At 48.4% G+C, this 15,000-nt stretch overlaps 1 protein-coding gene across 1 annotated transcript in view; it reads left to right on the top strand.

The window, feature by feature from the left end:
• itga5 (integrin, alpha 5 (fibronectin receptor, alpha polypeptide)) overlaps window positions 1–15,000 on the top strand; it is an 87,649-nt gene that overhangs the window by 62,041 nt on the left and 10,608 nt on the right. The window contains exons 21-26 of the mRNA XM_063209050.1: window positions 73–165; window positions 3,198–3,277; window positions 3,529–3,609; window positions 4,068–4,173; window positions 6,005–6,163; window positions 13,985–14,089. Coding sequence (XP_063065120.1) covers window positions 73–165; window positions 3,198–3,277; window positions 3,529–3,609; window positions 4,068–4,173; window positions 6,005–6,163; window positions 13,985–14,089 — 624 coding nt within the window. The remainder of the gene's footprint in view (window positions 1–72; window positions 166–3,197; window positions 3,278–3,528; window positions 3,610–4,067; window positions 4,174–6,004; window positions 6,164–13,984; window positions 14,090–15,000) is intronic.

Here is a 15,000-nt window from a genome sequence, read left to right as displayed (position 1 = left end):
CTCTCTCTCTCTCTCTCTCTCTCTCTCTCTCTCTCTCTCTCTCTATCTCTCTATCTCTGTTTCTCTCTCCAGAGCCTGGCCCAGCTGACCTGTAGCTATGAGACAGAGAATCAGACCCGCTACCTCAGCTGTGACCTGGGCAACCCCATGAAGTCTGGCACCAATGTAAGTAGCAGCCTTGAACAGAGCCGGGAAAAACTGGTTTAAAAAAGTTGAAGTCCTACCATATATTCATTTTGCCTGCCCTACTACTACAGTATATGCTGTTTCACCTCTGATGCCTATTGGCCTGAGGGAATTGACAAGGTTTTCATCAACTTACTGTAATAAATACAGTATATGGCAGGAATTTGACTGTCTAAACCCGGGATGTCTGCCCCTGGTGGTGGTGTACAGAGAGCAGCAGTCAGGCGCACCACTATCTCAGCGGTGGCCCAGGATAACGCAGTGCACTACAGACCACTTGTGTAGTCCTGGCAACTGGTTTGTATTTTGCCTGATGCGAAAGCCATTTATACTGCTGTGATGGTGATTCCTTTAATATTTATACCGTTTTCCTCAAGGCAATGACCACTCAGCATTTCTAGGCTCTGTGGAGAAAAAAAAATCTCTGATGGAAGACAAAAATCAGATGCTTTGGTTTGGTGACAAAACCATTTTGGAAAAAGTGGCTGTAACATGGAACTTAATCTGAGAAACTGAAAACCAAGTTAGGATACCAGCAGGGGAAACGAGAGTGAATGAAAAGCTATTATGCATTTAAAGAGAGGAGAGGGGTTAGTGGGCTGTGTATAACAAGTAGGCACTCAGTTCTGCTTCTGCCAGTTGGTAACCACACACACACAACAAGCATTTGTCCGCGCCGTCTGGTTTTATGGATGCAGGCAGGCAGGGATCCACGCAGGAAATGGAGTCGATATGGCACAGAGGAGTTGGAGAGGAGTAGCTCGGGAACAAACTCCTCTTGTCGCCATACATGCCCTGCCTGATTGTGGCCAGGCCTGTTACAACTAGGCAAGCAAACTAGGTGATTGTTCAGGGCCCCCAGCCGAAAGAAGGCCCCCTGGTAGTGATTGGTACTGTACTTGTATTTTAATTGACGGCAACTTTGCAAGTGTGTCAGCATCTCCTTAAATTGAGTGACTGAAGTCCAATGATGCTGCTATCAAAATCTCTTTTTGAAGAGAAGGGGGCCAGGCCTCTTTGCCTAGGGCCCCCAAAATACCTTCAAACGGCCCTGATTGTGGCCAGCCCGAAGGGAGCACTCGCTAGCTAAAAGCCTGGGCAGGAAGCTTGTAGCCTCTTTCCATATGTGGGTCGGGATTCAGTGGTGGACAGGAAGTCCCATCTGGGCCTGGGGGGAAGTGGCTATATGGAGCAGTCGGTCCCACTACGCTTCTGCTCCCCTGCTGTCGTCAGGCTATGTATGTGCCTGCGTTTATTGTGTGTGTCACTTTGTGACTGTGCATGTGTGTCCTTGTCATGTGTGCGTGCGTGTGCGTGCGCGCATGTGTGTGTCTCTATGTGTTTGTGTGCATATGTGTATATATTGAGCACCAATACCATGTGTGTGGAGTGTGTTTTAGGGGGTCTACAAACACATAATGACCCACAGTGGAGCTGCCGAGGCTTGTGGTTTTTAAATGCGTCTGTGGAGGAAGGCTGTAAATTGGGTTGAGGTGGGTGGCTGCAGCCTTCCAGCAGTCCCAGATTTCCAGCTCCCACTCCCCGCTCCGACTGAACAGTAGCTCCCAGACGTGGCTCAATGGAACCCGAACTTGACTCTTGAGTTCATGGCCAAACACACTAAAAGACTCAAAGACTCTGTCCTGGCACCTCCCCACACAAACCCAGGCCCCTTCTCTTCCTCCAGACTGCTCACGGTCAGTGTTGCCAGATTGGGCGGTTTCCCGCCCAATTGGGGTGCTTAGAATGGCTGTCTGCGGGTAAAAATGGCATTAAGCAGAAAACCTGCCCAATTTTTTGGCCATAGAAATCTATAGAATATAGCGGGATTTAGTGCTTCCAGGTGGGTTTTGAGCATTTTTTGGGCTGGAAATCATCAGCCTCATCTGGCAACCCTGCTCTCACGGTCAGGAATCATGTGCACGTACCAGTAGGCTAACAGCGGAGATTTGTCTCCATCAGACTGCTGTGCTGCTGAGAGCCTTGGCATAATTAAATTCGGAGAACATAATGGATAATTTCAGTCGTTGTGTGAAAAGAGGCCTAATTGTCTATAAGCGGTCCTCGTTTTATGAAGGAATGTGCATCCACCCACCCGCATGCTCTCACACACGCACGCACGCACGCACGCACGCACGCATGCACGCACACAAACACCGACACCAACCCCACATAAACCAACCCCACACACGCCATCCACCACACACAACTCCACACACAATTAAAAATGTAGGCAGACCCATTTGCATCGGAGTGTTATAATGAGTCTGCATGTGTGTGTGCATATGTGGTTTTTGGAGGAGTTTAAAGTAGGCTGACATTTGAAAACAAGGAGGGGGGAGGCCAGCAGACAGAGACACACCAGGCAGGCGGTTGTAGTGTACTGTGCTTTTCCCAGGTGTAGCGCAGCTGCAAGGCAGAGCCAAGTGAAAGGGCGGGGGCCTGTTTACTGGGAGCCAGAAGAGAACATCCTCAGGCCAGAGGTCCACTTCCGAATGGAAGAAGTGTTGATGTGGATGTATCTGTCTGTAAGCACCGCAGCTGCAGTGTACAGTAAAAAGTTCTTATTCCTGATCTGTTTGTTTGTCTTTATCTGTCTCTATTTCTCACTTCCTTGCCCTCTCTCTTCCTTCCTCTCTGTCTCTATCTCTCTCTCTCTCTGTCTCTCTCTCTTTCTCTCTCTCTCTCTCTCTCTCCTTGCTTCCCTTCCTCTTTCCCACCCTTTCTTACCTCTCTCTCTCTTTTTCTCTTTCTCTCTTGATCTTTACCATCTCTCTCTCTCTCTCTCTCTCTCTCTCTCTCTCTCTCTCTCTCTCTCTCTCTCTCTCTCTCTCTCTCTCTCTCTCTCTCTCTCTCTCTCTCCTTGCTTCCCTTCCTCTTTCCCACCCTTTCTTACCTCTCTCTCTCTTTTTCTCTTTCTCTCTTGATCTTTACCATCTCTCTCTCTCTCTCTCTCTCTCTCTCTCTCTCTCTCTCTCTCTCTCTCTCTCTCTCTCTCCCTCCCTCTATAGCTGTGGGCTGGTCTGCGTTTCACTATCCCCCGGCTCAAGGACACGCGCAAGGTGGTGCAGTTTGACGCTCAGATCCGCAGGTAGGCCCAGCCCCAAGTCATCCAAACACACGCAAACGCACAAGCCCCTCATTACAGAGCTGAGTCCTAATAATGATCATGTGTCCACTCCATGACGTAATAACATATGGACGGTGGACACTTTGGAGACCAGCTGCGATGCATTTGTATTCCATGACTTAAACCTGATGTGTCATCTTTCCTTACTTCTCTCGTTTTTTTCTCATTTTCTCTCTCGTTTTTTCTTCCACTATGTGTCTTCCCGACCACAGTAAGAACGAGAACAACTCCCACAGCGAGATGGTGCCGTTTAAGCTGGACGTGGTGGTCCAGTCCGATGTGATCCTCCAGGGGTGAGTTCATTGGGAGGAACCCTCTGGTGACCGGCTGGGTCAGGAGGAAGGGTCGGGTGTTCCCTACTACACACAAGGACGTGACTGCTCTGGAACACACTTCCGGGGAAAATAATTCTCCTCATTTTCCCCTGCTTCTCATCTCCCCTCCACGCCACTCCTCCATCTCCACTCCTGGTTGATGACTCACTTGTTCTTTCCTTAACTAACTCCCACTTCAGTCATTTTACCCTCTCATTCATTCATACTCACTCTACTAATCTTCCTCTTTCTCCGCTCCTCATACTTCTTTCCTTTCTCCTCATTTTACTCTGTCTGTCTATCTATCTATCTATCTATCTATCTATCTATCTATCTATCTATCTATCTATCTATCTATCTATCTATCTATCTATCTATCTATCTATCTATCTATCTATCTATCTATAAAACTCTCCCCCATGTTGTTTTTATTTCAGGGTGTCGCGACCTGACAAGATCTACTTCCCACCAACCGCCTGGAAGGTGACCAAGAAGCTGGAGGTGGAGGAGGATGTGGGCCCAGAGGTCAGCCATGTCTATGAGGTAACTCGAGCGGCATGGAGACCCCCTAAGGAAGGGGGAACTACTAGTGGGTGGTGGGTGTTATGTGGGTGGTGGAGCCAGAGATGGTTTAAAGGTTGTTGTTAGAGTAGCTTTGGTGGAATGGTAAGGCTATGTCATAAGAGCGCATATGCTCAAGGTTTTTTTTGTTTAATTTATGGCTTTATTTGATAGGACAGTCTGAGATTGTGACAGGAAGCGAGTGGGACAGAGAGACGGGGTGGGATCGGGAAATGACCCCAGCCAGACTCAAACTGGGGTCCCCGTGGGCCATGCAAGCCCAAATGTGGGGGGCTTAAGGGTGGTTTATGCCTCGAGATCAGCGTCCCTGCGTCGTGATGCAGTGAGCCGCGCAGTTAACGGAGTGAAGCCCCCCCCATCACGCAGGTACTCAGGGGCACCTCCCCAAAATTGTGTCTCGACGCAGGGAGCGATGGCGTGAAAGGGCGAAAATAGGTCTCTGATTGGTCCTCTCGACCAGCCTGCTCTGTCCTCGAGTCGAGAGCTACTTCCTTGTTCTAACCTTCGTCGGTCTACGGACTGTGAGCTCTTCATTAAATAAGTTGCCCGTGCTTTGTCGTTTGATTTATTTACCCGAACCAAAGACTGCACGTGCGCTTGCAAGTTACCACGCTGAAGTTATTTGGACAGTTGAACAGTGGTTCCGAGGTCGAGGAAACATTCCGCTTCGTCCTCGACAAATGAGCCACTTCTTTGTTCCAAACTACCACGGTGGCTGCCAGTGCGATCAAACATGCACGTGATATAAAGATGTAATGTTTCATTTTCATTATCGTCGAGTCTGTGGAGCCAAAAAAACAACCGACACGTCTAGGTTACTCTTTGTATTGAAGGCAGTTTGAGCGTGGAATGACATCACGCAGACCGTGCTTCAAAACAGGGCATAAACCAAAATTAACTGCATCATGGCTGCGACAAGCTCACTCTGTGGCGCAAGTAGGAAGCATAACCCGCCTTGAGTGCACTGCGCCACAGCGCCCCCCTTATATGCTCAAGGTTTTATGCACACAGTCCCTTCTCTCCGCAACATCCCCTGCAAGTACCACTCGGACCACCCTAGAGGTCCCGTCCCCCAGTTTGGGAACCAATGGTTTGGGTGTTGGTGGGTGGTGGATGTGTGTGTGGGTGGTAGCTTCATCATTACCCACAGGGGAGGGATCTGGTGTGTTTTTTATTATTGTGAAATGAGTGTCTCCCAGGGACTTGAACCCTGTGCACCTCATAGAGCCCGCATGCGGCCACATTACCTCATCGAGGCGCTCAGGGCCTTTAAATAGCTCAGCAGGGTGAGTCACCTCTGCTGCGCTGGAGGTGGGAGGGTGTGCAGGATCATCATCCCAACCTTAAAATTAAGGATTAGAGACTTTTTAAATGTTTATTTGAGTCATAGAATTGGTTTATAGTTCAGTTGAGGTGAGTTGGGTTGTGCAGGGAGGGAGTGAGTTGGTACTTGTAAATTGTACTTCTAAATTTAGGAATGTCTACAACAATGCCCTTCTGCAAGGTTGTATTGTTTTAACAGATGGAGAAGAGAAGTATCCTCACTTGTCCCTTTTTGTTGTTATGATACTGCGTATTACTGTGAGCCAAAGCAATGTCATATCCTCTGTAATGTATACTGTGTCACTGGTGTGTTGTCAAATTCATTTTCTTTTTTTCTTTCTTTCTTTCTTTCTTTCTTTCTTTCTTTCTTTCTTTCTTTCTCTCTCTCTCTCTCTCTCTCTCTCTCTCTCTCTCTCTCTCTCTCTCTCTCTCTCTCTCTATCTCTCTCTCTCTCTCTCTCTCTCTCTAGTTGGTGAATAACGGGCCCAGCAGGATCAGCCACACAGCGTTGAAGTTGCACTGCCCCATGCGTCTGCAGACCCACCAGTTCATGTACCCGCTGGAGGTCATCACCGAGGGCCCTCTGAACTGCACCACCAACCGCACCGTCAACCCAAACCACCTCAAGGTGAGCTAGAGGGCGAGGCATAGGCCTACAGCAGGGGCGGTGGTGAGAGGAGCTCAGGGTGAAGGTTGAAGGAGGATTGCTTGACACACTCTACTTTTTAGGGAATTAGGTTTGGGTTCTTTTTCCCCTCAATATACAGATTGACTGGTTTCAAAAGTAAATCTAGGCCCCTGAACGCACGCTGTTCCACCATAGTGACCATAGGACTACACCACTATGACAGTGGACAGGGCTGCAATACATCACGATTTGGTCATTGCCTTTCTGCTAACAGCTCATTTATAACACCTATTTCTTACATAAGGGATTAACTTTGAGGAGGTGAACACATGGGCCTCTCTTACAAGGAAGTGGAGTCTTACTTTGCGATTCCGAAAAGTTCGCCATTGGACCACAATGGTGCACAAGTTCTTTAAAAAAATTGACGGCCGTCAAAGCAAAATCATGACAGGAAAAAAAATGCATCAATAAGGAGGACGTGGCACTTCGGGTCCATTTGCATGTGTTTCCCTTTGTGTTTGTAGAACTGCAGGACAGTGAAGCAAGAGACAAAAACGAAATTATTTTTAGAGATTCATTAACATAAATCTGTGAAGATTGGCCGGTGTGTGTTGTTTTTGGCCGGTTTGTTTTTTGCACGTGTCTGTGAAGCAGATGTTGTTTGTCATGTTGTGCATCCAGAATTGGAATCTTCGAAGACCTGTCATCTTGTCGTATGGGTTATGTAAGGCATAAAAGTCCTCTAGGTTAAAAATATCACATCAATCTGGTTGAAACAACTCTGCGTGGTTGTGATTTGTGTAGTGCGTGAAGCCCCATTGATTTTGTAATTATTAGGTCTGTTCCTCCTCTTGTATTTTTGTAACTTTGGCAGTTGGTTTTCTTCTCAAACATTTACAGTGCGCTTGCTGACATGTGCAGAAGTAGCATAAAGCCATTCTTCAATACCACCACATTTAACCAGAAACAGTCTTCTCTGCTTATACCCAAACACATGTGCCCGCATAAGCCCAAGACATATTTGCATTCTATCTCACATACTCACTCATTAGCGTACACACACACACACACACACACACACACACACACACACACACACACACACACACACACACACACACACACACACACACACACACACACACACACACACACACACACTGACACACACACACTGACACACACACACACACACACACACACACACACACACACACACTGACACACACACACACACACACTGACACACACGCACACACACACAAGGTCAGATTAGGAGAGCTTGGGAAGTCTGGACTTGCACACTTCAGAGAAGCAGCTCCCTGAAGATTGTCCACATACTCTAATTTACGTAGTAGTGATTAACAGACTTGCTTTACCTCAGATGTACTGTACACACACATACACACACACACATACACACATACACACATGTGCACACTTACACACAGACAAAACCATGCACACACCGCACAAATAACACAGACATGTGCACAACACACAAACCACACGCACTTGCATACCCACACACACACACGCACACACGCACGCACACAGCACAAGTAACACAAACATGTGCACAACAGCAGCCCACCCATCTGCTGTTCCTCTTCATCTTCCCAGCCCAACTGAACTCAACCCCACCCATGGTTATGGGTTGCTGTTTGATCCAGCTCGCGTGTGCTCTCATCTTGGTGTGGCTGAGGGTCATCCTCTGCCATGCTCCACTGCACTGCCCTCAACACAGACTGACTATAAACCTCTGGCTGATGAGCACTGGTAGACCATAGACAAGTTACAGTACCTTAACAGACCACAGAGCTACAGGGCAGTCATGGGTAAGTGGTTAGAGCGTCAGACTTGTAGCCCAAAGGTTGCCGGTTGGACTCCCGACCCTCCAGGTTGGTGGGGGGAGTGATCAACCAGTGCTCTCCCCCATCCTCCTCCATGACTGAGGTACCGTGAGCATGGTACTGTCCCGCCGCACTGCTCCCTTTCGGGCGCCATTGAAGGGCTGCCCCCTTGCACGGGTGAGACATAAATGCAATTTGGTTGTGTGCAGTGAACACTTGTGTGCTGTGGAGTGCTGTGTCACAATGACAATGGGAGTTGGAGTTTCCCAGTTGGGCTTTCAGCTTCTCCGTACATGCCCCAAGCACTAATGCCTGTGTGTGTGTGGCAGGGAGTGAGTGAGAGTCAGTGAGTGTGAGATACAAAGGGTTAAAGATTATTGCATTTTGCTGCCTTCTGTATAATGGTGTGAACCATGGATCCATTACATTACATTACATTACATTACATTGCATTTGGCAGACGCTTTATAACCAAAGCGACTTTCAAAAGAGGACATAATCAAGCCAACATCACAAGCAAATACAAAGTGCACAGGACATATACAGAACAACAAGTGCAGTTGCAAAGAGGGTTAGTTTTTTTCTTTTTTCTTTTTTTTTCATAAAGAGTAAATAACGAGTACAAACACACACACACACACAAACTAAACTAAACTAAACATCATGTCAGGAGTCTGCCCTGGGGCAAGGCCAGTTCAAGCATTAGTCTAATAGATTCTCTCGAAAGAGGAATGTCTTTAGTTGTTTCTTGAAGGCTGCAAGAGATGTGCTTAGTCTTGCTGCCTCTGGGAGACTGTTCCACCACTTGGGTACCACAACTGAGAACAATCTTGACTGGGAGTACCTAGAGCGACTGGATGGCAGAGCCAGACGGCTTGTGCTGGATGAGCGCAGTTCTCTTCCAACGTAAGGCGTTAGTAGGTCCTTCAGATAAGCTGGGGCCGTTCCTGTGATGGTTTTGTAGGCAAGGGTCAATGCCTTGTGCTTGATCCGGGCGGCGATCGGTAACCAGTGCAACTCAATAAATAGAGGAGTAACATGGGTCCTTTTGGGTTGATTGAATATCAACCGTGCCACCGCATTCTGGATCATCTGCAGAGGCTTTAGCGCACAAGCAGGTAGACCTGTCATGAGTGAGTTGCAGTAGTCAACGCGGGACAGGACCGTGGCCTGGACCAGTCGTTGTGTAGAATATTGTGTTAGCACAGGTCTGATATTTCTTACGTTGGACATCTGGAGTCGACAGGTCCGGGTGACCGAGTTGATGTAGTTGGAGCATGACAGCTCATCATCAATCATGACGCCAAGGTTTTTGGCGACTTTGTTTGGGGTCACGATGGTGGAGCCTATCTTGAGGTTGATGTTGTGACTGAGCGAGTCTTTAGCTGGGATCACCAGGAGCTCTGTCTTGGCCAGGTTCAGCTGTAGGTGGTGGTCCTTCATCCATGTTGACAAATCGGTGAGGCAGGCAGAGATGCGTTCCGAAACCGTGGTGTCCTCTGGACGGAACGACAGGTACATCTGGGTGTCATCAGCATAGCAGTGGTAGGAGAACCCATGTGTTTGAATGACACGTCCCAGGGAGGAGGTGTATATTGCAAACAGAAGGGGTCCCAGCACTGATCCTTGGGGTACACCTGTGGAGAGGGTGTGAGTCGTAGACAGCTTCCCTTGCCATGACACACTGAAGGTGCGTCCAGAGAGGTAGGAGTTGAACCATGAGTGGACAACGCCTGTGATTCCCATGGCTGTGAGTATCCTCAGGAGGATCTTGTGGTTGACTGTGTCAAAGGCTGCAGACAGGTCTAGTAGTATGAGGACTGAAGATAATCCTTCCGTTCTTGCAGTCCTTAGAGCTTCAGTCACTGAGAGTAACGCAGTTTCAGTTGAATGTCCACTTCTGAAACCAGATTGTTTTGGGTCCAGTAATCCGTTCTGGTTTAGGAAGTTGGTGACCTGCTTTGCAACTGCCCTTTCTAGCGTCTTGGATAGGAAGGGAAGCAGTGAGACAGGTCTGTAGTTTTCGACATGAGCAGGGTTCAGTGTAGGCTTCTTCAGTAGTGGTGTCACCCTTGCTTGTTTGAAGGCGGAGGGGACAGTGCCGGAGGAGAGTGAGGAGTTCATGATGGATGTGATTGCTGGGACCACTGTTTGGGCAATGTCTTGAAGAAGGTTCGTGGGCACTGGGTCTAGTAGGCAGGTAGTAGGACGGCTTCTTGTGATGAGTTTGGAAACGTCTTCTTCAGAGAGCAGAGTGAATTCATGAAGTGTTGCAGGAGTCGCCTTGTTTTCCAGGGGGGTGTCTTCTGGGCGGGAGGGCGTCTCACAGAATTGCTTGCTAATATTTGCCGTCTTTTCCATGAAGAAGGTGGCAAAGTTGTCTGGGTTCAGGTCTGTGGGCGCAGGAGGGGGGGGAGGGTTGAGCAGTGACTTGAATGTAGAAAACAACTTACGTGGGTCTGTAGTGTTGCTGATCTTGTCGTTGTAGTAGGTTGTCTTGGCAGCTGTTACAGAGGCGGAGAAGGAGGCTAGTAGAGATCTAAGTTTTTCGAGGTCAGATGGGTTGCGGGTTTTGCGCCATTTCCTTTCTGCCGCTCTGAGGGTGGTACGTAGAGCTCGGATGGTCTCCGTCAGCCATGGTCGTGGTTGTGAAGGTCTTGCAGGTTTAGTGACTAGTGGGCACAGGTTGTCGAGGCAGGAGGTCAGTGTGGAGCTGAGCGAATCTGTAGCAGTGTCAACATCGAGTGAGGAGAGCACGCTTGCTGAGGGCAAGGCATCTGCCACCACTGATGAAAAGTTAGTGCGTGACAGGTTGCGTAGATTCCGCCTATATGTGACCAAGGGAGGGGGGGTGGGTGTAGGGTCGGGTAGGGAGGTGGTGAAATGGAGGAAAAAGTGGTCTGAAACATGCATTGGTGTTACCTTGATGTTGTCCGCTTGGCAGTCCTTAGTCATGATCAGGTCGAGCTGGTTACCACTCTTGTGTGTCGGGGGGCAGCTGGCTAGTTGAATGTCAAATGAGTTCATCAGGGCCTTGAAGTCTGTGGCGTACGGCTTCTCTAGATGTATGTTGAAGTCACCGAGGACAAGTAGGGGGCCGCCTAGGTCCGTGATGGAGGAGATCAGCGTATCCAATTCGTCAATAAAGTCGCCCAGTGTTCCTGGGGGACGGTAGATCACAAGTACAGACACCTTGATTGGGGCTGTGACTTTGATTGCATGGTATTCCAGGCAGCTGTAGTTGTTGGCAGGCAGCAGGGGGGCATAGCTCCAATGCTTGTTGATAAGGATCCCTGTTCCGCCTCCTCTTTTCTTTAGCCGACTGGTGTGTGAAAATGAGTAGTTAGCTGAGAGTGCTGCTGGAGTGGCTGTGTTTTCAGGCTTCAACCAGGTTTCTGTTAGTGCCAACAGGTCAACAGAGAGACTACTAGCATAAGCAGAGATAAAGTCCGCTTTGTTGACAGCTGACTGGCAGTTCCAGAGACCAACAGTGAAGGAGGTGATTGAAGTTGTGTTAGGTTGTAGTGGCTGAAGGTTGTCCAGGTTTCTGCTTTGGTTGAACGGTTTGAAAGGCCTGCGCCTTCTGCAGATTACTGGGATTCTCTGGAAACACATTGTCAATGTAGGTCAGCAGTGAGATAAAAATGTGCCTTCCGTGTCCCCAATACCCCAATAGAGTACTCAACTTTTGAGTAAAAGATGGAGGGAGAGGGAGAGTTAGGTGTATGCGTGTGTGCGTCTGTCTGCGCTTGCGTCTGCGTGTGTGTGAGAGGGAGAGTTAGGTGTGTGTGCTCGTGTATGTGTGCATCTACGTGTGTGCAACGCGTGCATATAAGTTATATATAGGGCCTTCGTGTGCATGCACTGTCGTGCTCTTTAAAATGCCACTGCAGCATCTGTCCCAAGGGCAGACGGTACACACCAGTTGCTGCTGCTTGCCGTGCTATGCATGGAGCTACTCCCTGTTTGGGGCCGGGCCGGGGCGGTGGCACTGCTGTCTGTTTGTGTGAGTGTTTTTATCAGGGAGCGTCTGGAGCCCTGGTGGTAAGGGACAGATGACACAGATGGGGCATTTCACACTGGCGTGAGCAGGGCTGGACTGGTCATCTGGCATACAGGGCATTTTCCCAGTGGGGGCTGACGGTTTTGAGTGTTTATTTTCTTTCTTAGGGACTGTTTTAGAGGAGGCAGCCCATTGGTCCATCATCAATATAGACTAGTGTTTCTCAACAGGGCCTCTACAGCCCCCCCAGGGGGCACTAGGGAGTCTTCGGGAGGTGTTGAGAAGGAAGCAGCTGGGAGTGGGGTGGGGGGGACCCAGTTGCTAATGGGGGGAGGCTTTAGTCTATTTCCTTTTTAGATGCGTCCCAGCATCTCTATAAGAGGGTCTGTCTGTCCGTCCGTCCGTCCGTCCGTCCGTCCGTCTGAAACGCATTCCTTCAATTGTGTCTGAAACGCATTCTTTCAATTGTTCCTTCATGTGGCCACAAGGCGGCAGACTTGCCATTTTGGACCGGAGCGAATGCGTGCAAGCATAGCCTTTCTAACCGGATGCTAACGTTGGCGAAAAGTAGCCTAGCCACAGGCTAACTGACAAACGTGAGGCCAACAACTCAGCCGATCGTGATGTACGCCACAAATAGACCAATCGACCTCATATTTAGACACTACAATGTTGATTTCTGCCTTCGATTTTCATCAGTTAAGAAATCTAGCGTCGGATTAACACATTATTAAGGTAGTAAAGCGAGTTGCCGCCATGTTTGTTTTCCAGAATCACCACCCGGGTAGAGAGCTCACGTGCAGCATTCTGGGTAATTGAGTTTCACTGCTTTGTGCCTTGACGGTGAAGCTGGTATTGAAAAAAAAAGTCCATAAGCGCATGATTCACCCAAACGGTTTTATTTATTTATTATTTGTCGATGTTTAGATTCTTTCCCACATGCACATACTGCTGAAATGGCGTGATACTAAAGGTTGTTAGGCCTAATAAATGTCTGGTAATTTGTAATGTTCACTTCATCTAGGCTATGTGAAATTTCAAATCATAGCCTATGGTTCTTTTCCAAATCCAATAATGATGATAAGCTTATTATACCCTAAACTGCAAAAAATAAAGCCATGTCTCGCCATTTTGCTGCCTTGCTGCCTGCCACAATATTTGGAGTGTCCATGATGACCAATAAACAAAAAGTACATCCTCGGGGGGCGTTGACAGGCTAGGAGGAGGCCAGGGGGGCGTTTGGGGGGGGGGGGATGGCATAGTTGGAACTGGCATAGAGGGACGCATCTGTTGTCCGCCTGTCGGCCTTGTTTTAATACAAAAGGGGGCGTTGGCTGGCTCATGATGATGGCAAGGTGTCATTGGGAGGCTTATGATTGGGTAAAGGGGCCGTTTTTTCGCAAAAGGTTGAGAGCCACTGATCTAGCGAGTGGACTGAGTAAAGCAGGATCGTGTATGTAATGTGTGAGGCACTACTTTGAAGACGAAAAAATGCCCGGGTTGGTTATTTTTTGGGACCCAGTCCAGTCCCGGGTGTGAGTGAGGTCTTCCTCGCTGCCAGTAAGGACTTTATTAGCTCTGCTGATTTTAATGGGTGTAGGGTTCACGAGGTCAGTGGGTTGTTGTGTTTATTTACGGAATGGGTGGCAACGGTTTACGCTCATCTTCTTTTCATTATTGGCGTTTTAAGTGTTTTTTGTCCTCTTCTCAGCCCTGTAATGTTTCCATTTTGTTTAGTCAGTTAGTAAATCAGAAGCAATGGTGGATTTTATCATTTTAAGCGCATAGCCTTTATAGAAGGTCATGATGTTTTTAACCGCTGTTGTTTCCTGTAGGGATGTCGTTCACCCTCGTCTGGAGCTGGGGTTTAAATCATATTGGTGTATATTAACACACTCAAGAACAAAAAAAGCTGATCGACTGATTTGTCTGTTTTCTGATTGTTTTTTCTCCTCTCTGTTGCAGCTCCAGCAGCCGAGCACTCAGAAGCCCCCTCTAGAGGACAGCAACGTGCATCACATCGAGAAGAGGGAGACCCACAAAAGCCAGATGTCGGAGATAAGCAACCTGGTGAGGCCCCACAACAGGGATGGAGGGATGCGGCGGGGGCCACATAAAAATTAAAGAAGGAGGGATATTGATGGAGGATAAAGATAGAAAGAAGAAGAAAGGAGGGAGGAAGGTATAGAAACAGGAAGAAGGGATGAGAGAGAGAGAGAGAATATTAAAGGAGATGAAGAGAGGTAGAGCAGGAAGAGGGGAAAGAAGAAGGGATATTGATGGAGGATAAAGATAGAAAGAAGAAGAAAAGGCAAAGCAGGAGGTGGAGGGAGAAAGGGGTGGCGAGGGAGAGAGAGGGAAGAAGGAATAGAAACAGGAAGAAGGGATGCGTGATGGAGAGAGAGAGAATGGTAGAGGAGATGAAGAGAGGTAGAGCAGGACGAGGGGATGAAGAATAAACAGAAACATTGTTGCTGAAACTCGGGGGACGACCCTCATCCTCGTTGTTTCAAGTCGCCATGTCACTGTAAAAGCTCCAGTGATTTAAGGAGTCTGTCTTGGCCATATGCTCTGTTTCTGGAGGTCATGGGCTGGGAGGGAGGGGGGGGAGTGTTGGTTCTGTGAGAGCCAGCAGACACAAGTGCAACAGGGGAGGGGGAGGGGGACGGACGGACGGACGGACAGACCGTGTTGACCCCACATGCTTTTGTGAACCATTCCCTGTAGAAGCATTCGATTACTCCGGAGCTGTTCATAGCTTAACAAGACATGACACTTCAGCACGCCGGCATACTCTTGAGTTCATGAGGAAGTATACACTTGAGATATGTAGTGGATGTGAATTGCTCGGAATGATGTGTGGATGGAGGTTGTAATGTGTACACACACACACACACACACACACACACACACACACGCCTTATAGGAGATAATAATGTGGCCAAGTATCTGCCTATGGAGAGAAAGTGTTACCATATGCA

The sequence above is a fragment of the Engraulis encrasicolus genome, chromosome 10, assembly GCF_034702125.1.
Source record: "Engraulis encrasicolus isolate BLACKSEA-1 chromosome 10, IST_EnEncr_1.0, whole genome shotgun sequence".
Classification (NCBI taxonomy): domain Eukaryota; kingdom Metazoa; phylum Chordata; class Actinopteri; order Clupeiformes; family Engraulidae; genus Engraulis; species Engraulis encrasicolus.
This window is presented reverse-complemented; position numbering and strand designations above follow the sequence as displayed.